The 24956-nt window shown below is 34.7% G+C and overlaps 3 protein-coding genes and 1 long non-coding RNA gene across 11 annotated transcripts; 1 reads left to right on the forward strand and 3 right to left on the reverse strand.

The window, feature by feature from the left end:
- Positions 1-222: 222 nt before the first annotated feature.
- LOC100853418 (VAMP-like protein YKT61) lies at positions 223-7365 on the reverse strand. The gene is made up of 6 exons (XM_003633115.4): positions 6954-7365; positions 6151-6248; positions 4306-4410; positions 4058-4123; positions 2118-2204; positions 223-594 (listed from the first exon to the last, which is right to left on the reverse strand). The coding sequence occupies exons 1-6, from the start codon at positions 7144-7146 to the stop codon at positions 544-546; spliced, it is 600 nt and encodes a 199-aa protein (XP_003633163.1). The 5' UTR covers positions 7147-7365; the 3' UTR covers positions 223-543.
- Positions 7366-9187: 1822 nt separating this feature from the next.
- Positions 9188-12360, forward strand: LOC100247394 (glycerophosphodiester phosphodiesterase GDPDL7). Its single transcript, XM_059740849.1, has 9 exons — positions 9188-9312; positions 9391-9725; positions 9846-9955; positions 10089-10590; positions 10688-10729; positions 10839-11120; positions 11200-11339; positions 11427-11910; positions 11982-12360. The coding sequence occupies exons 1-9, from the start codon at positions 9188-9190 to the stop codon at positions 12287-12289; spliced, it is 2328 nt and encodes a 775-aa protein (XP_059596832.1). The 3' UTR covers positions 12290-12360.
- A 2776-nt stretch (positions 12361-15136) lies between these two features.
- Positions 15137-16950, reverse strand: LOC104880701 (uncharacterized). Its single transcript, XR_786887.3, has 2 exons — positions 16721-16950; positions 15137-15637 (listed from the first exon to the last, which is right to left on the reverse strand). It is a non-coding gene; the product is annotated as an uncharacterized LOC104880701 (long non-coding RNA).
- Positions 16951-18034: 1084 nt separating this feature from the next.
- On the reverse strand, positions 18035-24322 carry LOC100257638 (uncharacterized). 8 transcript variants are annotated; one of them, XM_010658286.3, is made up of 10 exons: positions 24013-24320; positions 23035-23118; positions 22612-22646; positions 22345-22456; positions 20229-20317; positions 19712-19820; positions 19337-19467; positions 19209-19257; positions 19047-19137; positions 18035-18509 (listed from the first exon to the last, which is right to left on the reverse strand). In XM_010658286.3, the coding sequence occupies exons 1-9, from the start codon at positions 24214-24216 to the stop codon at positions 19060-19062; spliced, it is 891 nt and encodes a 296-aa protein (XP_010656588.1). In that variant the 5' UTR covers positions 24217-24320; the 3' UTR covers positions 18035-18509; positions 19047-19059. The 8 variants fall into 8 exon arrangements, with proteins under 8 accessions (XP_010656588.1, XP_019078555.1, XP_010656586.1 ...); XM_019223010.1 differs by adding an exon at positions 23768-23875 and having other exon boundaries at positions 19047-19257; positions 24013-24126; XM_010658284.3 differs by having other exon boundaries at positions 19047-19257; positions 22345-22450; positions 24013-24322.
- Positions 24323-24956: the final 634 nt, after the last annotated feature.

Genomic DNA, 24956 nt, shown 5'->3' on the forward strand with positions numbered 1-24956 from the left:
GATACACAAAGGGGTTCCCCTTTTTCAATACCTATTCTTACTTCTTAGAACCAAGGGTTAGCTAAGGATAAACTTGTCTCGTATTCATCCTTTCCCACCCTTTTTTTTTTTTGCCAACCATAATTGTCAAAACAATTATGGTTAACTAATCATCCAAGAGCTAACAGGCTTATGCAATCCAACCAAAGCTTTATGAGTAGGAAGTGTTAACATACACTAAAATTTCCCAACATAAGGCCTTTTTAACTGAACATATAACATTCACAATACTTTTTTAACTCACCTTGCCCCATATTGATACTGTTTAATCTATAATAAGCAAAAAACCAACACCAGTATCAGCTGTTTCCCCATTTCCTTTTTTTGTAATCCAGAAAACAAAATACAATAATAAAAAAAATCAACAGAATTCTACCAAGCAAACAATTGATGATTGGTATAAACAGACAGATTACACAGTCACCATTTTGTCATCCATCTTCTTCGATACTAGAACACGTGATGTGAGGGCCATTACGGTAGAGCACCTTTGCTTTTGAAAGCTTACAATATACTACAGCACTGATTGGTTTTCTTCGCCTGCTTGTAGAACATCTGTTTCAACCACCACCGTCAGCTTTTGATATTAGCAAACAACATTCAGGCCCACGCCTAAGTTTAGAGATTTCTAAAAGAAAACCCTACTACTATCTAATAAGATTTCAAAATTTAAAATTTAAACCCTACTATTTCTTCTTGTCAATGGAGCATTCATTTTGAATTTGGTTCATGGGCCCAACACAAGGTTCTCATTTCAAGGTACTTTCTGTAAGGCACTTTCTATACCAGACAAAAAAGCCATTAAATGATGATACACATCGGTATGGTTGATTACTACTTTATTATTTGGAATTGAATGACTAACTTTATGGTTAACATTATCATTAGTTAACTATCATGCTTAGCTACCATTCTGCAAAAACCCAGAACCATGTTGTTATTAGAGAGTAGCAACAGCCCATTAATATAAGCAAATAACTTTAGATTCATCCCCTTTAACAATTATCTAATATCAATAAGAGTGGAACATCATATTAGGTATTCAATAACAACAGAGCTAGGATTCATATTATATTTGTACAAATATGTTGGTTTAGCAGATTGGATTGTGATAATTCTTCCCAGAGGTGATTTCAGAAACACTACCTCCCAATCTGAGCCTAAACTGTTTAGAGGCCCTTCAAGAAATTCTTTTATTTACCTTGATTCCACTCATCTCAATCTCTCAGAAGAAAATCATGTACCAGGAAGGAGAAAAGAGTTTTATATAAAAGCATATAATTTCATTATGTGTTAAAATATTTCCTTGATACAATCAGAATGATATGCGTCAAGCAAGTTTATTTGCTGAACAGTGGAGAACTAAAGACTGAGGAGGAAGTGGAGCCTGAGAATGATATTATGATGCAATTTCAGTGCATTTAGTAAATGATTACCACTTAGGCACATGTTCGCATTTTTGATAACTAACCGTGTCCAAGACTTGTGCTTTCAGTTGTAGGCATAAACAATCTACAACATTTCCTTTGGAAATTTGGCCACTCCCACAACAACCATCATAATGCTCACATGATATGATATATAACAAACATATCAGCTAATATCAGCCTCAGAATCTGTTGCACTCTAATTTACACTTTGGGACCTATCATCATTCGTGTTAGACACTGTTTAGTTATGTAATTCTTTCCTCATAAGTGTTGATAAGGATGTCACAATCCAAACAACAATTATAACACCAGCTTAATGCAGGCTGATTCCTACATTATAATAATATTATTATTCATTCAATTCAATTCAGACTTTAATCTCAATTGCTTGGTGTCAGCTATACAAATCCTATAATTCATGCTTCATAGCTAGACCTAGACATTAATGAGGTATTCTGTTACCTGCCATAGGGTAAAACACACTTGCATACAATGGCAGTAAACCAAAAGAGCAAACAACTCTGATTCTCAAAACCATGCACCATGCATGTTAAGAAGCATAGAGATACGCTGAAGGAGATACAAATGCACGGGCCTATGTATAGAGCGGGTAAATATAACAGTAAGATGCAATTAATGTACAGGTACCTGTGATGCTGTGCTGAGATCTGAACTTTTCTCAACTAAACTGTCCAGCTTCTCACCTCGTGCAAGGACACTATCAATAGTCTTATGCTGTGTCAAACAGAAAAATACATATCAAAGAAAAGAATAAAGATAGAAAAATAAAAAGAAGGAAAAAAGGAAACAAAATTAGACAGCAGATAGTTCTCCATCGTGAGGAAAGTAAATTTTATTATTATTATTATTGTTTTTTGCCTTTGCTACGCAACAAAATGATTAAGCATGCTTATTGCCAAATTGAACACATAATCAATTGATCATTGCATTTTCAAGTTCAGTCTACATTATAAGTGCATTCCAGTATCTATAAAGACAATCAAATGATGTGAATAAAATTACAAAAAGAGCCACAAGAAGTGGACAACAAGGGCACGTATAAATTAAAAGACTGGACAACATGAAGGCTATATCATATGGCAGAGACTGTTACTCAGTGTTGCAAGCTCTCTGAGGCCCCTCAGTTTAACTATTTTAGGACAACAGAAAAATCAGTAAACCCTCCATTGAAACATTTTTACCTGATTACAGTTCACATATGGAGGAAAATCCTTTTGCTGAATTATGAAGGGACTGCAAAACTGGTAGCCCAACACCTGCCAGGGTAGCCCAGTTGGTCAGGGCGAACACTAGGAAGTGTGGTCCCAATAAGTGGCACATGGTCCTGGGTTCAAATCCTGCCACTAATGATACTCTAAATTTACACCGTAGTTGTTGCGGGGTGGTTAGCACCCCAAAGTTTGAGTCCCCATGGAGAGTCCTAAGGGTTTGACCATGAAAGGTTCTACTGTTATATAAAAATAAATTAAAATAAAAGGATTATTTATTATTATTAATCCCACAAGATTTTTAAAATTGACTTCTCATGTGCATTTAATTCATTCTGATAGAAATTGCCTTCTCATGTGTATTTAATTCATTGTGATGGGCATCAAAGGTTTAACCAGCAGAAAACATGATTTAAATAGGACTATCTTATAATTGACAATAATATTCCATATATACACACAGGGATACATATATTTTATCTTTAATATTATTATCCCAAAACACCTGAGATTGATGACTGACAAGGAGGTTATCTTAAAATTTGACAACTGGGTTATAGAAGACAAGGAGAAAATGAAAAAAAGAGAGAGAACTTGATTTTATTCTAATTGCCATGAGCCAAAACACCTGATTTTGCATGAATGATAATAAACAAGCACGTGGAACTCACCACTGAAAACCAGATTATTGTGATTAAGGAGTGTTCTTCATCATGGGATTCATTTTGTTTTGTGTGTGTATGAGCAGGCACCTGGGGGATGGTGGGTATTGTTGTAGGATATTAAAGATTGGATTCAATACTACATACAAGTACATGGATATATAGAGGACCTAAACTCAAAATTTTAGATCCTTTCATCAGTTAGCTATAAAGAGGCAACTGATACGACAAATACATTTTCATTAAAAAAGAAAGGTACAAGAGATGGATGAGAAAACGTCAATATGGTTCACCATTCCCCACGATAATTTTCTAGGAAAGATATCAGGATCCAAGTAATTAACATAAAGGCTATTTTAACATAAAGGCTAACCAATAATTAGATACTTCAAAAAGGTCATAAGATCAAAACATATCCAACTTTAAAGTGACATATAAATAGCAGAAGCAACTGCAAACCTAAGAGCACACATATATGATGGCATAACCAGCAATAAAATTTCCCTATTTTCATATCACTAATAATTAGCTGTCTGATGACACAGAAAATACAACAATCAATAAGGAATCAAAAAAGCATATTTAATATGGTTATTTACAGGTATATGAACTGATAAAGAAGGAAAGAGAAAGACAATCTATTTATTCATACTGGATCTATATACATAAAATAATGCAATTGTAAATTAAAACTCACAAGAATAATTTTAGTTTCATCCAACTCTCTCTGAATTTTCAACAACTTATCAGCCTCTGCAGGATCCTGAAGATTTCAAAGAGAACAGAATAAAAAGTATTTTGGGTTATAAATGACCATAGCTTGAACCATTAAAGAAGAAAGGAACAAATCAAATTGAAATAGTTTATGATGCAAAAAAAAATTAATTGTACCTATATGCAGCCTTATGACGCAACAAACAAAATGAGAAAAATGTGGAGAAATACCTGAAATTTGGCTAGTGCTTCATTCAAATAGGGCCATGGTTGAGTGTTATCTGCTTGTACAGTCCTCCACGAATCACCAAAATTCTTCTGATACTCATCTATCACCTGTCAGGCATACAAACTTATCATTTGCACATGGAATCAAGCAGATGCCAACTATCATCTACAATTTTCTATCACAAAATAAAACCTCTATCCTAACCATGCTAAATCTTGGGATGCAAATAACTTCCAAGCATCAAGCAATTTAGAACTCAAAAAATCAGCAAACACAGTGCCTCAGTATTTTAAGTATCAACAAGTTGATTAGTCATTGAAGCTCACTTGTGTTTCTAGTATAAAAGTAAAATATATATATATATATATATGCAAATTAGGTTATAATCTGATGGTCCTCAAAAAAACTAAAGTATCCCACCTCCCTCTCTCCAAATCTTGGCACCACATAATTACAAGATCGTGACAGAATGGAACCTCAGCCAACAAAGAATGCAGTGGACTTAGTTGGCCTTCTCCACATCCACCCACATATATCCACCATCAACATGATAGTTTCACAACATATGATTATGGAATCAGGATAGAGTAGCATCTTGATCTTAAATGGCCTTCTCAGCTTGAATATGCCTCTTATTTGAGTTATTTCTCCCTTCCCTGCCCATCCCCCATTACCCCCCCCCCCCCCCCCCCCCTCCTCCCTCCATCCCTCCTACTGGTGGATTATAATAAAACTGACCCTTTCCCTTTAGCAACTATAACCATGTCCAAAGTTGGCATGACATGCCATGAATAGGATATTTACCTGAAATTTTAGAAACCTAAGTTCTTCTCACACTCAGCTAGATAACAAGAGCATCAGATCAAAAAGCATGATGTGAAGAAATTATTTATAATGCTTAAAACAATAGTGTCTTAGAATTCGATAACAAATTATATATATAATTTCAAACTCTCAAGACTCCAACAAGAAATCGATTTTCAGAGTTGAATATTTCCTTTGTTGGCTATAGCAATTGGAAAATATATACTTGTTTCACAGAAAACTTGATCTTTATTTTTATTAATTATGTAACTATTTTATACATTTGTATTAGACTTACAATATCTTAAAGATATGGATGCCGCAGAATGTCAAACAAAGCCCCACTTAGAACATACATCTGCACTAGACTAACAAAGACAAGAACTTGGAGAAAAACATCTCTATTTGTGCTGTCATCTTCAAATGATTCTCGATAAGTTCAATGAAGAATTCAGCAAACAAGAGGTGATTGACCTTCACAAGTCCACTTTTGCTCATTGACTTTTTATGTTACAAGATTGGGAAGGGAATATGAGCATATTCTTCTTGTCATCTCAGGTAGCTTTTCTATGAAATCTTTCTTAATTTTTGTTGACAAGATTCATTCCTTGCAAAAGTTTTTGGCAAATCTCCAATGCCTTCCAAAGTTGCTTTAGTTTCCCACAGGTTGCACACTTTGGATATGCAAATACCTTTACAAAAAATGACTTCTTTTTCAAGGAATGGAATATAGACATGTTCAGCCCATCTTAACTTGCACCACAACCACATACGATGCTCACTCAAAAACTTTAATTCGATGTTTAAACCCACAAGATTGGAAAAAAATAGGCCAGAAGATGAAATGAGTGAGAAATGGATTCAAGCCACTCCAAACCTACCTCTGAAACTAGGTACCATTGCAAATGAATCATATCAGTGATCATCTTTCCAAATTTAGATATGGTTGACTTAAAACAAAAGAAATAAAGTATGCCAGATCAATTATCTGAAATTTCTTTTGAAAAAAACAAAGACAATAAAGCCATAAAAATTGGGTTTACCTGGTTGAGCAAGGAAAATGCGCTTCGAACAGGATAGTGGTCATCCATAAAACCCAGTGCACAAAGACCATTTCTGTTGTAAGAATGCACTTTATATTCTATATAAAAGCCACCAAAGAATATTCAGCATTTACAAAAGAAAACATCTTCACAATAACATATCAAAACATACAAAAGACTTTCCACAGGAAACAAAACTCCAGTGCCTGCAATTTATAATCAATTCAATTCTAAGATAGCCAATTATGTTTTCTCATAAAAAATAAAATAAAATGAAGAAATATAACATTTCCAAACCTAATCGAATCCAAATCTCACCAGATGAGAAAATTAAAAGCCCTATCAATAGCTATAAGATAACAGAATATTTGAAACAATCGATTGCTTTTTAAATGATCCAAATCATCCAACCTATATTGGACGATCCGTGAGAGAAAACTTCACGCCCATATTTAAAAAGAAAAAGAAAAAGAAAAAGCCCAAAATTCACCCAATATAATGTTTTCGATTACACGAAATCTCAAAAATATACAAAAAAAAAAAAAAAAAAATTGACCTATTCGTCCCCTGGTTCATCGGATTTAAGCTCCGATCGCTGACCAACAAATCGAGGGAACAAAAAAAAGCAGAGGAAAACGAAACCAAACTTCATATCTTTTCCAGTTAAAACGAGGAAAAAAATTAAAATTTTGAAATTGTCGTTTTCATTTGATTTCCTATAAGTTTGATTTCTCGGTAACCAAACAGACAGAATTATGCAAAATAAAGGAGCTGGAACCCTGATTTAAGGGGAGAGAAGGAACCTTCGTGTTGGACGGATTGGCGTTGAGAGGGAGGAGTCCTTTTGGCAACTGTCCGACCCACGAAAACGATAAATTCCTTGACGCTGGATCTCTGAAAGTACCCGAAATGGCCGACATCGGATGCGTTCGCCAGGATTATCGCGTCGGATCCATCCGGATTGCATTTCAAAACCAGAAGTGCCGTGATCTTCATCTTTATCTCTCTTTCTCTCTCTAAAAAAACCCTCCCCCTCTCTCTCTCTCACTATTGTTTCTGTAGGCTTTCGTACGTGTTGATCCCAGTAGAAGAAAATGCGGAGTTGTTATCCGCTGTGATGGGGAGTATTTGAAGGTCTTGCAGCTGCTCCCCTGCAGCAATCACGCTCTGCCGACATCCAAGTTTTATTGCCAAACATATTCGGCACTCATCCACTTTGGGATGTGTAATTTGTTTTCATTTTTACTTTAAAAATTAAAATTAAAACATAGACATATTTTCAAAAATTAATTTTATAAAATATTTTTAGAAAATAAATATTTTCTTACAAATAAAAAAATTAGATATTATAAACATTTTCACCGGATTATCAATTTCAATCTAAATAAATATCTTAGACTACTTTTAGGATTGATTAAAATAAATAAATAAATAATTTTTTTAACATTTAAATGATAAAAAATTTCAAGTGATAGAAAACTTAAAAAGTATTTTTTAAAATTACTATCAAACAAGTAATTAGATAACGATAATAAAAAATATTTTTAACATTTATAACGCTTAAAATTTTTTATTTTTTAAGTTGTAAAAAATTTAAAAACATTTTTTATAATCATTGTCAAATAGACTTTTAGAGTGTTATTGATAGTAATTTTAGGAAGTATTTTTAATATTATCAATACTTAATTGTTTCTACTCAAAGTGTTTTAATGAAAATTTTTCTCTAAAAGTGGTTTTAGAAAAATTGTTTCTCTAAAAAACACTAAAAGTAATTTTTCAGATTTTTAAAAACATTTTCTAAAATTTATCCAACACCTATATTTTTATTTTTTTTTCTAAAAATAGTGTTTGGACTAAAAACACTTCTTAGAATAACAATTAATCGAGTTTTTTATCCTATTACAAGTTTTTATTTATATCATAATTTAACCTTAAAACATTTTTTCAAGTAATGTTAATTTTACATTATACCCAAATGTCAAAAGGTTTTACAGTTAAATTAAAATACAAAAGGACAATGGTGATTTTTTTTATATATAATTTATCCATATATTTTTAAATTTTGTTATATAATTATTAAACATTTTTTTTTTGGTTTCTAGAAAATAATAAACAAAAATATATCAAATGATGCTTTAATGTGTTAAGTATTTATAAAAGATAAAATATGGTGAAAAATAATTTCTATTAAAAAAAATATATAAGAACATAGTTTTATACCATTTTACTGGACGATAAATTTAAAATAAGGTAAAAATTCTATGCAACAAGCACAAAGACCAAATCATTTGGAAAATATTTATTTTTGAAAACATAAAAATCATTTTAATAGAACAGTGTGAAAATTATATGCAAGAATTAGCTTTTATTACTCTTGAGTAATACCAAAGTTAAGGAAACATTAATAATAGACTATGTCACTCCTTAAATGAATAATTAATAAATTTAACGTTTCAAGTTACAACCATATAATAAAAGACATAATATGATTTTTAAAGAATATAAGTGGAATTAAAGAGAGTTTTTTTTTTTTTTTAAAGGTTTTTGGTTAGATGAGAAATTGGGTTGGAGGGAGATGCTCATAATAGGAGTTAGGGGGTTTCAAAAAACCGTTGGTGTATTAGCGGTTTGAGTTGTCTACTTCCCTCAAAAACACACAAAAATGGCTGAATGTCTGGAAAATAGGAACCAACCCAGCTATTAATATGACAAATGTTTGGGAGTTATTCACCATTAACCTTCTCCCTTAACTCGCTTTTCCCCTACTCTCTCTCTCTTCCATTACATTCCCTTGAGGGTTTCTTGCTTATGTGAAACTTGAAAGGGAATGAAATTTTCTCCTTTCTAGTCCATATTTTTTCCTGTAAGTTCAACTGGGTGGCCTTTCTTCTTCCTTTTTTTTTAATTTTCTTTTCAATCCATTAATATTGAAGCAAGTTCTTCTTATGTTTTACTTTGTTTTTCTTGTTCTTGCTTTCATTTTTTCCCTTTCAAGTCTGGGTTCCATGTTGTGGTTTTCTAATTTTTACCTTAAGCAATGGTTGTGTTTGAAATTTTGACAGGATTAGAAGAAAATGATCAGGTGTTTATTTCTTTTCTCCTTGTTGATCCTCTCAACTTCAGCCCAGAAAACTTCCTCACAAACATGGCAGACTTTAAATGGTATGAAACAGCCACGGATCCCCACTATTATTGAAAGAAGTTGAAGGTTACAATATAAGTTTTACTGTTACATATCAGTGCTTCTCTTCATGTTTGGAATGTCTACTTGCCTGCAGGTGATGAGCCTGTTGTTATAGCCCGTGGCGGATTCTCGGGACTTTTCCCTGAATCTAGCCAATTTGCACATCAAATTGCGCTTTCCACCAGCCTGTCCAATGTAATTTTGTACTGCAACCTGCAACTGACAAAGGATAGCGTTGGCATATGCCAGACAGATATAAGACTTGATAATTCAACAAATATAGCAGCTGTCTTTCCAAAATCCCAAAAAACCTACACAATTAATGGAGAAAATGTTCAGGGTTGGTTCGCTTTGGATTATACATCTGATCAGCTCTTTAACAATGTAACATGTAAGTCTTGGGATGATGCCTCTTTTTCTTTACATGAAGCCTTTGGTTGGCAATGGTAGCAATGACTGAGGGGCCTGAAAGTGACTGTTTTCTCTTCCTTGTTTTGTTCTTTTCCCTCAGTGACTCAAAGCATATACTCCCGGCCAAGTTTGTTTGATGGCACGCTGCCATTATCTACTGTTGATGATGCAATTGGGATCAAACCCCCTGGCTTTTGGTTGAATGTTCAGGTATCTGTGCCTATTTTCTAGTTCTTTCTCAGAAATGAGAGAGATGTGTAGAGAAATATATATTGTTTTCTAGGCACAGGCATTGGTATTTTTCTGATTCATTTCTTTGGTGTTACTCTGCTCTTTCTTGTAGTATGATGCATTCTATGCTGCAAACAAACTCAGTGTATCATCATACATTCAAAAGACTACAAGATTTATGGGCATAAGTTACATTTCATCTCCTGAGATAGGTTTCTTGAAGAACATGAATAAAATCATAAACAAGGCCAAGACCAAACTCATCTTCCGGTTCCTAGATGCAGACGCAGTCGAACCCACAACCAAACAACCATATAGTTCAATATTAAAGGATCTTTCCTCAATCAAGTCAATTGCATCGGGAATTCTTGTCCCTAAAGAATATATATGGCCTCTTAGTAAGGACCAGTATCTGCTAACTCCCTCTAGTGTTGTAGCCGATGCTCATAAACAAGGCCTAGAAGTATATGCTTCTGGATTCGCAAATGATATGCCTGGAAGTTACAACTATAGTTATGACCCAACAGCTGAGTACCTGCAGTTTGTCGATAATTCAGATTTTTCTGTTGATGGAGTGCTCACAGATTTCCCTCCCACAGCATCAGAAGCCATTGGTGAGACCATCTCACTCTATTCACTGAAAAAATTATAATAGTGTATGATCCACATGTTATGGGTTTATTCTTACCATGGATTCTCTTTCTTGTGCAGCATGCTTAGCACACAACAAGAATGCTACCAGGCCTAGCAAAGGTAAGATATGAAATCACAATCTTCTTTATCATAATAAGTAGGAAGAATAAAAAATCGATCTAAGGGGGCAAATGCTATTGTTTCTTGCCATAATCCTATAAGTTTTCAGGGAAAATTTTGGTCATATCTCACAATGGAGCAAGTGGGGTTTACCCTGGCAGTACTGATCTTGCATACCAGCAAGCAGTAGATGATGGGGCTGATATAATAGATTGCTCAGTCCAAATGTCAAAAGATGGAGTTGCCTTCTGCTTAAATTCAGCTGACCTCTTGGGGAGTTCTAATGCCATGACTTCTTTCATGTCTCGATCTACCATGGTCTCTGAAATTCAACCGAAGAGTGGAATTTTTTCGTTTGATCTCACATGGAGCGAGATTCAAACACTGACGCGTAAACTTCTTAAAACATTCTTCTACATGTTCACACATGGGTTCTGAAGTCTGATAGAGCTATATCTCTCTCATTTCAGCTCAACTAACAAGTCCACTCCCAAATAGTGGCTTGGCAAGAAACCCAGCAAACAAGAACCAGGGGAAATTCATAACTCTCTCTGATTTCCTGGACTTTGCTAAGGCCAAGGCAGTTTCTGGAATTTTGATCGACATAGAGGTAGTAAGCAATTTAAATTTGCTAATTCCCACTGTCTCTACATATCTACTTTCATCCTGAATTCGAACACCCACTCTTTCTCCTCAGAATGCTGCCTACCTAGCATCGAAGAAGGGTCTTAGCATAATAGATGCTGTGACAGCTGCCTTGAGCAATGCCACCTTTGACAAACAAGCAACCCAACAAGTCATGATACAATCCGACGACACTTCAGTGCTGTCCAAGTTCAAGAATGTCCCAGGTTACAAGCGAGTTCTATCCATCAAGGAAATTATAGGTGATGTACCCAAGCAGACAGTGGAGGAGATAAAAAAATTTGCTGATGCAGTCAACCTCCCAAGATCGTCCATTGTCACAACTAATGGTGGCTTCACTACAACTTTTACCACTGTTGTTGATGAACTCCATGCTGCAAATATCTCAGCATATGTCTCAGTTCTCAGGAATGAATACGTCGCCATCGCATTCGATTTCTTCTCAGACCCGGTTGTGGAGCTTGCTACTTACGTTGGTCGCCTTGGAATTGATGGGGTTGTGACTGACTATCCAAAAACTGCAGACGCATATCTCAGTAAGCCCATCACATACCCAACTGTCTGACATTAGCTTAATCCGGTTCCTAACAGTTGAAAAAACTTGCAGGAAGCCCCTGCTCGGATTTGAATGCGAAAGTGGCATATTCCATATTGCCAGCAGAGGCGGGTGCATTACTTGGGTTGGCAGAGCCGGAAGTGTTGCCGCCAGCAGAAGCCCCGGGGCCACCGCTCACAGTCGACGACGTTGTAGACCCACCACTGCCACAAGTATCATCATCAAATGGCTCAACAGCCGATCCGGCTGCTGGACCTGTTAAAGCCCCTCCACGTTCAAGTGGTCGGGCAAATGCTGCCAATATGGGTCTCCATCTATTGGGAATTCTGCTGATTAGCTTACTTTCTGCGGGATATTAAATTTTATTGACCTTCCCATGGACTTTTATCTACATTCTTTTCCTATTGAAGTGGAAAATGTAAATTTTATTTTAGAACTAATTGTCACATCCTTTACAAATTCATTTCATACTTGTACCTAAAAAACTTATTTGTGATTGGTTTTTAGTTTTTACACATTCTCCTACTTGCTTTCTCATATCCATCAGTCAATGTTGTTCTGAATTTTACCTTTTTTAAAAATTTTGGAAAAGTTTGCTTCATACCCACAAAATTCCTGTCCATGAGTTGGTCATCCAAGGTCATTTTATTTTCCTATCCGCATTTTCTCATCAACCAAATAGGGCACACCCAATCTTTGGCACCCATAAAGAAAGAGGGAGAATGGGAAGGATGAGGCTCAGATTCGGCCGGAATCAGACAAAGAAAAGGTCCCCGCCGTGGCTGCAACCACAGTTGCCAATGGAGGCCATCCGGGTTGCCTCGCCCAAGCACGGGGTTATTGTTCTTCAGTGCCTGATTTTACTCGTGCAAACATCATCACTGCCTCTTTTTAAAGAGAGAAACAAGAGAGGAGGAAAAGAAGAGTGGGTGTAGAAGGGCCGTTGTTGATTTTGGTGTCAAAGAAATCATGGGCTCCGGTGATCTGATTGGATCAGTTTCAGAGAGGGGCAACGACCCTTCGCAAACTCCCCAGCCCTCTGAAATCTCTGAGCCTCATTCTTCGGTAGTTGACTTCAGTCATGACTCTTCTTGCTACTTCAATTTATACCGATGCCCTAGACTCTTGAAATTTTCCATTTTTTTTTTATTTTAATTAGAGCTTTAATTCAGAGGGGTTGGGCTGAGTTTGCGTCTAACTCGGGCCCAACCAAAATTAATAAACCCGAACCAGAACCCAATCAGTAACCTAAAATGTTCAACCTAAACCCAAACGTATACCCTGAATTTTCCCTCAATAGTATAAAACTTGTATACTCGTACATGCATCTTCCTCTATTCATTTGAGTTGATACAGGTTCTTAGGCAATGTGCAAGGATTGGTGGGAGAGAAAATGGCAAAATGCAGAAAAATAAAAAGAAAAATCATGATATTTCAAAACGATGTTGGTTTTGGTGTGTTCGATATCGAAGGTCAACAAAAAGAAGCACATTGTCAAATGGTCCATGGAAAGGTGATGTTGATTTTGGTTTGTCAAACCGACATTGAATTAATGACCACAGCCCCCCATGTTTGATTGATCAAAGTTGAAGGGAAGCACATTGCTGAAATGCTCTATTGCCTCAATTTGATAACAAAGCGACAATCCAAAGCGACACCATTTCTGATAGGGAAGCCACTATTCCTAGCTTATAAATATGAAAATGAGCAATTATGTTAAGGACACTTACTTTTTGAAACAAGACGAGGGGAAACTTTGTTGAATTATTCAACACAAAAATAAGAATAAGAACTGTAATTGAGAAACTTGAGTCCCAAGCACTAGCCTCCCTTAACATCAAACGTGGGCATTTAGGTATAAACACTTGCCATCTTCTTTAGTTCTTGCATTTTGGCTTTGTAATGTGAGTACGGTAAACATTTGTGTATAGACCTTTATATATTGTAGTAAGTCATTGGTGATGTGTGATGAATCAATTTTAGGATTTGAAGTGAAGGCCATGAAATTAGAAAACCCACTTTTGGAGAAGTGAATCCATGGTTTCCAATGTTTTATTTACTTCATTTTCACATGTCTACTACCATTTTTGTATTATTTGGCTTTTAATGAGGGTAGGAACAGTTTGAAATAGAGAAAAATAACCTCAAGTTTTGAATTTTGATATCATGTCTTTTCTTTTTTTTTTTTTTTTAATTTAAGGGTCTTTTGGTTGTTTTTAAAAACTATTTTAAAAAACATTTTTTGAGAATAGTTTTTAAAAAGATTTTTTATATTTTCAACAAAAAAAAAAAAAATGTATTTGAAAACTATATTATGTGAAAAAAATTTTGTTCTCAAAAACAAAAAAACACATGTTTGATTGAGTTAAATATAAAAGTTTTTTAGAATAAGTAAAAGCAAAAAAATATTTGAAAGTTATTTTTTAATTAATAAAATATTTTATTCCATAATATTATAAATAATTTTCATATACACAATTCATTTAAATTAAAAAAAGTGTTTCATTTTAAAATTTTTACATAAATTATAATTTTTTTAAAGAAAGGATTTTTATAACTATACATAAATATATTAATCTCAATAATTTAAAGAAGAAGAAAGGGCTTAAAAAGGCTAATGGATGAGGGTGTGATAATCATGTGAAAGTCACCTTTGTGAAAAATTTAAAAATAGCTAAAACAACACAAAAAAAATATATAAATATAAAAAACAATTTATTCTTTAAACAGTAAAAAAGTATCATATTATTATTCTAAAAAAATGATTTTTGAGAACACAAAAAAACAAAAACACAACCCTACCCAAATAAGTTTTTTATGTTTTTGGTTTTAAGATCAAAAACAATTCTTTAAAACAGGAACCAAACAACCCTAACCCTTTTCATGTTTTTTTAAAGAATAACTCATTTTTTCCCTAAATGTCTTGATTATTTTAAATATTTACATACATATTAAAAAACAAAAAATATTGAAGACATTATTTTATCAAAATGAGACCAAAAACTAATGAAAGATTAGATTTTAAAAATTAGATTTTCAATCACTCTTAATTAAAAAAACACAATTTAAAAAAAATTAAAAAGATTAAATCATTCTTCACATAATTATTAAAAAATAAAAAGATATCAATTATGCTTTGTGGGACCAAGCATCATGACTCATCTTCTTTGGGCCTCCCGCTACTTTAATCCTACACAGATGACACATTTTTATTAAGATCCAGATCCTATTATCATGGACCGGGCAATGGAGGCTCAGATCCGGCCGTAATCAGACGAGCTGCTGGGACGCCATGGCTGCAACTACGGTTGCCTGTAAAATGAAACCCATTTCACAGATCACCCGGGTTGCCCCGCCAAGAAACGAGCCCTTCATAATCTCTGATTTACTTGGAAAGTATCATCATAGCCCCTCGATTTATTTACTTGGAAACAGATCCAGGACCCTTTCAAGGACCCTAAATACATCCAACCAAACAATAATAAATAAATAAATAAATAAAGATGGACATCACGGGTCCAGGGAGGGCTCAGATCCGCCCGTAATCAGACAAGATCCATGTTCGCCATGGCTGCAACTACAGTTGCATGTGAAAAAACAGGGCATAGAAACCCATTTCACAGACAATCCGGGTCGCCCAGCCAAGAGATGGGTCCTTTCAAATGTCTGATTTACTTGGAAAGTGTCATCACAGCCACTTAATTTTCCTGCACATTTTCTCAGCAACCAAACAGATACAAGATCCTTCTCAGAAAACACATTTTAAAACACAAACAAAAAAACCAAAACAAAACAAAGATCAGCCTCAGCGCGGAAGTGAATAGCGCGTAAAAGGAAGGCTCAGATTCGCCTTTTATCAGACAAGAAAAAGATGACCGTCATGGTTGCAACCACAGTTGCTTGTGAAACAAGGCACAAAAGGTCCCATCACACAAACCATCCGGGTTGCCCCGCCAAGAAACGGACATTCCCAGTGCCTGACTTACTCTGAAAACGTCATCACAGCCTTTTATGTTGCCCATATGAACAGAGAGAGAGAGAGAGCTGTTGATTTTCCAGAGAATCAAGACAGCCTCTGATATATATGTATATATATATATATATATATATATATATATATGTACACACATGTGCATGAAAAGAAAGGAAAGAAAAGAAAGAGCCAAGGAAAAGGGCTGTTGACGGGCGTAGTAGAAGGAATCATCGGCTCCGACGACCATGAGATTCAGAGAGGGGCAACCACCCTTAGAAACTCCCCATCCCTCCGACACAGTCCCTGGAGCCTCACTCACACACGTGTATGAAAAGAAAGAGCGAAGGAAAAGGGCTGTTGATGGGCGTAGTAGAAGGAATCATCGGCTCCGACGACCATGAGATTCAGAGAGGGGCAACCACCCTTAGAAACTCCCCATCCCTCCGACACAGTCCCTGGAGCCTCAGTCTTAAACCAATGGGGTTTAGCCCTAAGATGTTATTTGGTAATCTGATCATGATTTGCAGGCAAAGGTTGTGTTTTTCAGCCTGGCTCAAAAATTGTGGATTTAAGGTTCGTGAAATTTAAATCCAATGGCACAAAAGCAAAGAGACCCCTAGAACAGATCCAGAAAACACAGGGAGCCAAAAAAAAAAAAAAAACGCAATTTTTTTGGTTTTCCTTGGGGGTTTTGCATGAATTTTCTCGGAAATCAAACAAGGATGAATTTTCCCGGAAATCGAATGGGGGATGGATTTTCTTGGAAATCAAACGGGGGTTGCAAAAACAAAAAATAATAACATGATTAGATTAGTACCTGCGAGGATTGAGAGTGGCAGAGGAAAATAGGGCTTTTTAAGGGATTCTCTCGTCCGGAGGGCAAGTTCAGAAAAGGGCTTCTTGATGCCCCAGTGAGAGAAGTGGATGGCCCTTTCCATTTTTATATTTAGTAGAGAGAGAAAACAAGGAAACAAATCATGAGAACAATTATTCTCTCTATATAAATAATTATTAATTATCCATCTTTATTTTGATTAAATCACTACCAAAATTTGATTTTTATAAATTAAAATTAATTTGATAAGATAAATTATTAATAATTTTAATTATTTAAATAAATTAATGTTAATAAAAAAAAGTTATTACCACATATTTTTAATAAAATCTTAAAAATTAAATATCAAATAAAATATTTTATATAAATTAATTTAATTTTTCATTTAAAATGTAATAATACATGTTTTAATAAAAATATTTAATTTTTTAAAATAAATATTATCTTCAATAAGATGGACTCCTTTCATCTAATAATATGATACTAAAGACTATTATAATATCATATATATTATATTTATATATAAATTATTTTTATTCTATAAAATCAAATATTTCTTAACTCAATTCTAACTTTATACACTTTCAAAATTCATATTTATTATTCTTAAAATTCAAATACCGAATCTACTAATATTTTCTATTTAATCATATTTATGTCAATTATATTTACAAAATAACTTTATAATATATATTATTGTTATTTTCCTTCTTTTTTTTTAAGTTTTTCCAAACATTCTTATAAATTTTAAATAATTTTTGCTCGACCGATATCCGTTTACCGATCTTTACTCTGTATCTATCCAAAATAAATGAAAGATAGTTTTTTACAACAATTTTTTTAATGATTTTTAAATCAAAAGTTAGTTTTAAAATCTGAAATATTTTTAATCCACTATTATGTTTTTAAAATTATATAATTATTTTTTAAAACAATAAAAACAAATAAAATAATTAAGGTTATGTTTAGTTTATTAAAAAAAATGTTTTATCATATTTGATTTAATAGTGAAAATAAAAATATAATAATAATTAAAATTACTTAAAAACCAATGTAGCTTTAAAATTTTTTTTTTGATCTTTAGCTTAAAAAAGAAAAATAAATAAAACGAATTTGACAAGATAATTAATCTCTCTGAAAGGAAGAGACTCAAAAGTTTTGGAGGAAGAAAAAAAGGGAGTAAGATTTGAGGGATAAAAATAAAGAAGGAACAAGTGGGTGGGTATTGCATTATATCCATGAGTTGATCAATAACTAGCTCCATTTCCTTTCCTTTATTTTCTTGCCAGCCAAACAAAATCTTAAGTCTGGAACCATCATCCCAGAAACCATTTATTAAAAGCCATACGCCAAGGATTCGTATAACACCATGGAATCAACCATCATCACCCTCTCAAACCTACATGCCATAGCTACACAGACTCTACTCCCAAGTTCCCAAATAACCAAGCTTCATATCTACTAGCTCCAAAATGGTTAAACAAGATGAAAGAAGGAAAGGAAGAGATTACTTGATGAGAGCCTGGTAAAGGCAGATCTGCAAAAATTACAAGCCTTGTCCACATAGCTTTATGTGGTCCCATGGTATCTATTTATAGCCCCATGAAAGCAGAATTACTTCTTCATTACCAAATGTCAGCATAGGCAATGCCCGACCTCCATCTTCCCATGGCTGCCAAGCCCTTTTATCAATATGTGAAGATGCAAACCAAAATGGTTAGCCCATCATCCAAAGCTAGCTCCTCCTCCTTATTTACACCTAACGGTTTCCCTGATTCACAACAAGTTCAATTTCCTTGCTCGACATCTTTCAGATAGAACAGAACAATTACGATTACAATCACAAAATGTAACACCACCCCACATCTTCCTCTGTTTATCTAAGCATTACAAGACCTCAAAGTTGATGTTCCATCATCATAATAGGCATGGTGTATTTCCAGTCTCAAACAAGTTAAGGTTCCATCCTAACACCATAATGGTGGGTTGTTTTACTTCAGACAACGAATCTGAGTCAGTTAACAGGCAAAAAGAAACATTCAATAGTTCAAGAAGATCGCTTAGAATTTTCTGAAAACCTCAAAACCGTTTTCATTTATAATTACAAACCAACCCAAAAATTGAACAATACGAGGCACTGGGCTGAACAATCACCTCAGAACTCTGGTAAAAAAGATGAAGGTTTCTATAGATAAAATGGCCTTTGCAAATAAAGCAATGAGAAAAATGGGATATAAATTAAGGAATGATAGAATGAAAATGTTGAAAGGAATTGCACATGGCTTCAAAGAATGAATAGATTTGGTACCCTTGCCGAGAAATTACATGGCTGCCTTGCCCCTCTGTTGAAGTACTACATCATGCACAACTTCCCCTGCTGAGTTAACAAAGTAGGTTTCCTGCCATGGAAAAAGAACATTTGTTGGTGCTTCAACAAGAACAAATTTAGTAAAAAAAGACGAATACTCACAATCTCTAAGGAGCTGACTCTATGAAGAAGGAACCCATTAACCATTCCCCTGAGGAAACAAAGAAAAAAATTTCATATGTATGAACCAATGTAGAACACCATTAGGAACTATGAACAGAAATACTCACTTACTAAAACCTGATATTTGATTTACAGAAGCAAGAGGAAGTTTTTCATCAATTGAACCTGGGTTCCTGATGTAGGCTATACTATCTTTACGAGCATAGTCACTACATCCCTCCCCACTCAGGTACACATCCTGATGAGCAAATGCATGGATAAAGCGTTACTTTCTTCATAGGCACCAGAAAGATTCCAAATTTGACATATCAGAAAGTTGTTCATTCAATTCATTAGGAACTGTCTTAGATTTTCATATATATTGAAAATTTTGGACTTTGATCATCTCAAAAGCAAGTTCTCTAAAGAACCCAAAATCAAAACCTTGGGCATGGGATGTCTTCACCCATTGATACTCAATGGGGAGAGCCATAAATACTTACCACTCCAAACTTATAAAAAATATGGTGTAGATGCTCATAAAGTTGTATTTCTATTCGTTCCCTGTTTCCTTCACAAACAGCCAATGAGCAGAAACCAACAACTATGCGCCTGGATCATAAGGAGGAAAAAAGGAGACAATTAGTACTTGGGAATTGGGATGGATAGTTTCTTTATTAAGTTAAATATGGAGTTGAAATGGTAGGGGTGCTTGGCAATGGCAATAGGACAGCAAACAATGAAGGTCCAACATAGTAACCAGAGAAAACAAAAGGAAAACGAATGTTTTAACTCAACAATTTGGGTTAAGGCAAAATTTAAATGAAAACCAGAATTTTATTGTTGAAAGAAAGAAAATTTGTGAAATAAAATTAAGTTGAGAAGTAGATTATCACGCATCAGAACCACTCTGAACTGACATGATTTTCAAATTTTTCAAAATTTTCCAGGCATTACAACCTTGCTTATTCCTAGGTTCATGCAATTATAAACAGCCAATATGGTGCAATGTAACCTTACCAGTCGCTATCTGATGTTTCTAGTGTCTTTGTCAGCCCATGTAATTGATCATTTCCAGCACCATTTAACGGATTCATAAGCATAAAATCCTTCAAGTTTCAAAGAGGAGACCAATTAAGAGGAAAGAAGAATGAAATGCGGCATAAAGGAGCAGAAACCAAAAAACAGAAACAAATGGGGGATAAAATGTGTGATAAATACATCTATGGGATATTGATAGTGTAACTAAATGAAATAGATATCAAATCAATCATATACACATATAAATACAACACAGAAATAAGCATGGCCATGGTGAAAAAGGGCTGCAATGTGGGTTGTAACCAGAGAATGGAATATGGACAAGGAGCATAAAAAATGATTTGGCAGGCCAAGAAATGGCTATTTTAATATGATGAAAAAGAAAAAGAACAAAAAAAATTCATTATGAACATGACTTGAAGAGTACACCTACGCTCAAATAATGACCAAGTGATCAACTTTAAAATCACATTGCTAACCTCAGCCCTACCCCTCATGGAAAAATGGAAAAAATAAATAAAAAGAAAAAAAATTCTTAGAAGGCCTTGAGAAGGGTAAACCTGCTGGGACTCAAACCCGGAACCACCCCACATCCCCACCCTCAACCCAAGCTACTCGAGCCACGCCTCAAGGGTGATAAAGATCTAACCTTCAGCATTGAATAAAAAATAAGCTAAATGTGCAAAAAATATCCAGTATTTTCTCATGCATTTTAATTGCTTACTAGACTAGATAGAATCTCCAGTCATTGATGAGAACAAAGAACTCAGTGTCTTTATTATTATTATTGAATAAAAAATAATCTAAATGTGCAAAAATATCCAGTATTTTCTCATGCATTTTAATTGCTTGCTAGACTAGATAGAATCTCCAGTCATTGGTAAAATTCAATAATTCCAATTTCCACCAGTTGATTTGTCAAGTCCCTAATTAAATAATGAAAGATAAAATACTTTGATGAGTTATATACTAAAATATTTGTGCTTCCCAATCTAATTCTAACAAGAACCCTACAAAATGCACACCTTAATCCAACTCAACCAACACTCAATCTTGCGATTGCCTCATAGTCCACAAGGTACATCGGAGAGACCTAACTTATCTTGATGTTACAAGATTTCACATGAACATCTGAATACATCTCCTGGGGCATGGTAAAGACGAATATAAAAACAAAATGAAATCAATACAAGAAGTTGATAGCCCCTCTATGATCATAACTGGGGTCAGCACAATCAGTAACATAAGATTCATGGCGTAGTATCGCATTCCAAACAATAAAATATTGAAGTGTATCATAAACTCAACACAAGCATATGCAATGTCAATTATCATTAAGTCAACAATGATATTAAACATTGGTATAAACAATTGAAACAATGACAACACAAAAGGAAAAAACCTTATACAACTATTAATCTATCCTCTTTGGAAGTCTTTTATCATCTTCCACAAATTTCCCATTTTCCTCCATATGCTGCACAAAATCCGACCCCATATTTTTTGTATCTTTGTCATCATTAAAGGAAATAAATGCATGCAACTTTTAAAGATTTGAGGCCATGTGAAAAACTTGTCATTTGATGTCAAGTTTTTTTATATGAAAAAGTTTTCCAAAATGAGAATGGCAGAACTATCAATCTATCTTCATCTAGGTTTGGAGCTTCTTGAGTCTTTTATCAATTATCATCCACCATAAAATTCCAGTTTTCTTCTGTAAATTGCTCAACCTCCAACATAATTTTTAATTTTTTTTCTAATTAAGATTAAATACATGCATATTTTGAAGATTAAGCCATGTGGAGAATTGTCAATCAATCGTAAGTTTTTCCTATATCAAAAGCATTTTTTAAAATTTTCGGCCTTGTTGGAAAAAAGACCTAATGAGATGGGTTTGTATCACAAAACACTAAGGATTGACTCAAAAGTCCCAATGAAATTATAGCTACTGTAAAAACCATGTAACCGCTTTCAAGCTTAAACCCATATTACAAGAGGATGGTGGAAGAGGCCTCTCTTCTGACTGACATAATAACCATGAGAAGTATTAGCCAACAAATCTTAAATTGAGCAAATTCAACAAACCAGTTGATACCTTAAATGCCCCAGTATCCAAACTAATAATGTCTAAGGTCTTCCCAAAAGGTATTTTGATCTGCTTTAGGAAGTAACCTGTTCCTTGTCCTCTTGAAACTCTGGTACTGTACCTACAAGAATTACAATTCAGGATTACCACACAAAGAGACTAAACCAAAAAGACTGTTACATTAAAAACTACATTGGAGTCCAAGTTTTGTAACAATGAAATTTCAAAAGATGAGCTACAAAAATGACACAACTGATTGCAAAGTGGATGGCATACCAGGGAACTTTCAGTGTTGAAAAACGCCAAGTACCCTGTAAAAGAAGATGTCATCTTCTAAGATTGTTCCTAACAGATGAAACCAATGAAACCTAATTAAACTCAGCAGTAATTTATTTTCTAATCACACACCTATAAAGCAAAACAAAATAAAACTACAGAATTAAATATGAACCACTATTCCATTACTCCAACCAAAGCATGGTTTCTATTATTTCAGTTAAATTCACAAAAAGTTAGGAGAGAATCATTTCTACAACTTACCCAGAGTGAAGCAATGCATAACTTTGATTAAATTTGGCTAAACTATGACAACTAAAGCTTCCATATAAATGGAGTGTAAGCCTGAAGGTGCCACAAGAAAGTTCATATAACAAATAGTAAAAGGGCTTCCCACATTGAATTTACTAGCCATGGTCTTACATTCTGTGTGAGTGGATCGTCTTCCCCAAGTTCACTAATGTTTATCACAAACCTTGCCTCATAAGTCTTTGCCGCCTTCTCCATCTTCATGGGAAAAAACAATTCAAATTAGAACAGGGAAAATAGAATATAAACTCAAAATGCTATTAATGTTAGTAGACGATAATCATTTAATGCAACTAAGTTCAATAACAGAGGGGGGAAATAACAAAGCCTAAAAACAGAGAAGGTGGAAGGCAGAAGTAACTTGGATGAATTAGAACCAAGAAGACAAGACAAGATCAAAACCAACAGATGAGAAGGCTGACACAAACAATTGAGAGAGATCAAAAACTGAACCATATAATAAAAAACTCACTCACATGATTATTCTTTGGCCAAAAGATAAAGGTTATGTTTGGTTCCAAAAAGTACCAAGGAAAGAAAAAAATACTAAGAAATATTATTATGTTGCATATACAATTAAAAACGGAAAAAGAAAGATCTTCTAGGGTTCAACAACTGTCATATTAAAAAAATAATAAAAATAAAATTTCGATCCCAGTAAAACCTAACACAAAATTCTTTCCTCAAAGCAAAATCATTCACATAGAAAGTAATTGAGAAAGAAATAATAAACTGTTTGGTTGCTGAGAAAATGGAGACATAGAAAAGGAAATCAAAATTTTGAAACTCTATTATTTCCATTATTTGAAGGCCTGGAAGAAAGAGGGAAAAAAACTTCCACTCTTACCTTAATTTAGGTTGTTTTGTCAATTTCGAGAGGGGAAAAAACAGGAAATTAATTTCAAGCGATTTCACTTTCAGCATTCTCAGCAACCAAACGGAGCGTCTGATAAAACTATCATATCCACCAACAGAGCCAAAACCAAATATACCCACCATCAACATCTTAAAACAAAATCCATATAGAACGAGAAAAACCCATGCTTTTCTTCAATGAACAAAAGGAATCAATAGAGAGGATGAGAAATAGACCTGTTTGAGAAGATGGGTTTGTTGATTAAGAGGTCTAAATCCTCCTCTAACACTGATAAAGTAAAGGTCAAGAGGCCTGCTACTGCCACTGCTGCTGTGGGACATGGGCTTCTCCCAAGGCCGACCCAAGTTGAATGCAAGCAAGACAGCCAAGCAGAGAGACAACTGTGTTATAACAGTGCGAACCCATGAAGGTTTCCCCATTGTTAACACAGGTCTCACAGCCTCAGCTATTCAACTGGTAATTGATTTCACTCATAGATCTGAAGATATATGAGGAACGTAACCGCCGTCACCCGTATCTCTAATCTCCTCAATGTTATCTGTAGGGACCCCTCCCACACGTGGCACACATTTTCATCCGAGTTAATCTCATCCGGATTTCCCCAAGAGTACACGTGGTGCGCTTCTCCTATCCGGACTCCCTCAAGAAGAGGCACACGACACTCACAAACATAACATCCAGATGACTGCCACAGCGCATCCGGACGACCGACATACACTATCCGGGTATATATATCCGGATCATTGATTGAAGTAAGCAAGTCTTACACGTTATTACAACAACCTGTCATGGCCCACGTTCCGCCACCTGTAGGGTGAAAGGACAAGAATGAAGTGACGGCAAGTCACTTCCTGCGATCACTTCCCACGATTTCTGACAGTCGCAGCAACTACCACGATCTCTATCAGCCGCCTATAGGGTGATGATGGCCCTGCCACCACCTAGTGTCATCATGACAACACAAAATATCTCCCTACCATTAAAGAGAGAAACAAAGCTTCTGATATTATATATATGAACCTTCACACAAGGAGTAAGGTAAGCTTGCTATACCTAGTAAAATGCCAACTGATTTATCTCTCTCTAACCATGGCTGACAAAACCATCGGAGGGTGCGTCCGGACACCCTGTCCGGACGCCTTTTGCAGGTAGTACGATT

This window comes from Vitis vinifera, chromosome 11, assembly GCF_030704535.1.
Source record: "Vitis vinifera cultivar Pinot Noir 40024 chromosome 11, ASM3070453v1".
Taxonomy (NCBI): domain Eukaryota; kingdom Viridiplantae; phylum Streptophyta; class Magnoliopsida; order Vitales; family Vitaceae; genus Vitis; species Vitis vinifera.

Excerpts from the sequence above, each read along its gene's own strand:
- LOC100257638 (XM_010658283.3), bottom strand. The coding sequence starts at position 24,216 with ATGGGGAAACCTTCATGGGTTCGCACTGTTATAACACAGTTGTCTCTC. Across the intron at positions 23,119-24,012 it reads AAACCCATCTTCTCAAACAG|ATGGAGAAGGCGGCAAAGAC; the intron begins GTCTATTTCTCA and ends TTTCCCATGAAG. Across the intron at positions 22,647-23,034 it reads ACGATCCACTCACACAGAAT|GGTACTTGGCGTTTTTCAAC; the intron begins GTAAGACCATGG and ends CTTCTTTTACAG.
- LOC100853418 (XM_003633115.4), bottom strand. The coding sequence starts at position 7,146 with ATGAAGATCACGGCACTTCTGGTTTTGAAATGCAATCCGGATGGATCC. Across the intron at positions 6,249-6,953 it reads CCAATCCGTCCAACACGAAG|AATATAAAGTGCATTCTTAC; the intron begins GTTCCTTCTCTC and ends GCTTTTATATAG. Across the intron at positions 4,411-6,150 it reads CATTTTCCTTGCTCAACCAG|GTGATAGATGAGTATCAGAA; the intron begins GTAAACCCAATT and ends TATGCCTGACAG.
- LOC100247394 (XM_059740849.1), top strand. The coding sequence starts at position 9,188 with ATGGTTGTGTTTGAAATTTTGACAGGATTAGAAGAAAATGATCAGGTG. Across the intron at positions 9,726-9,845 it reads GCTCTTTAACAATGTAACAT|TGACTCAAAGCATATACTCC; the intron begins GTAAGTCTTGGG and ends CTTTTCCCTCAG. Across the intron at positions 11,911-11,981 it reads AACTGCAGACGCATATCTCA|GAAGCCCCTGCTCGGATTTG; the intron begins GTAAGCCCATCA and ends AAAAACTTGCAG.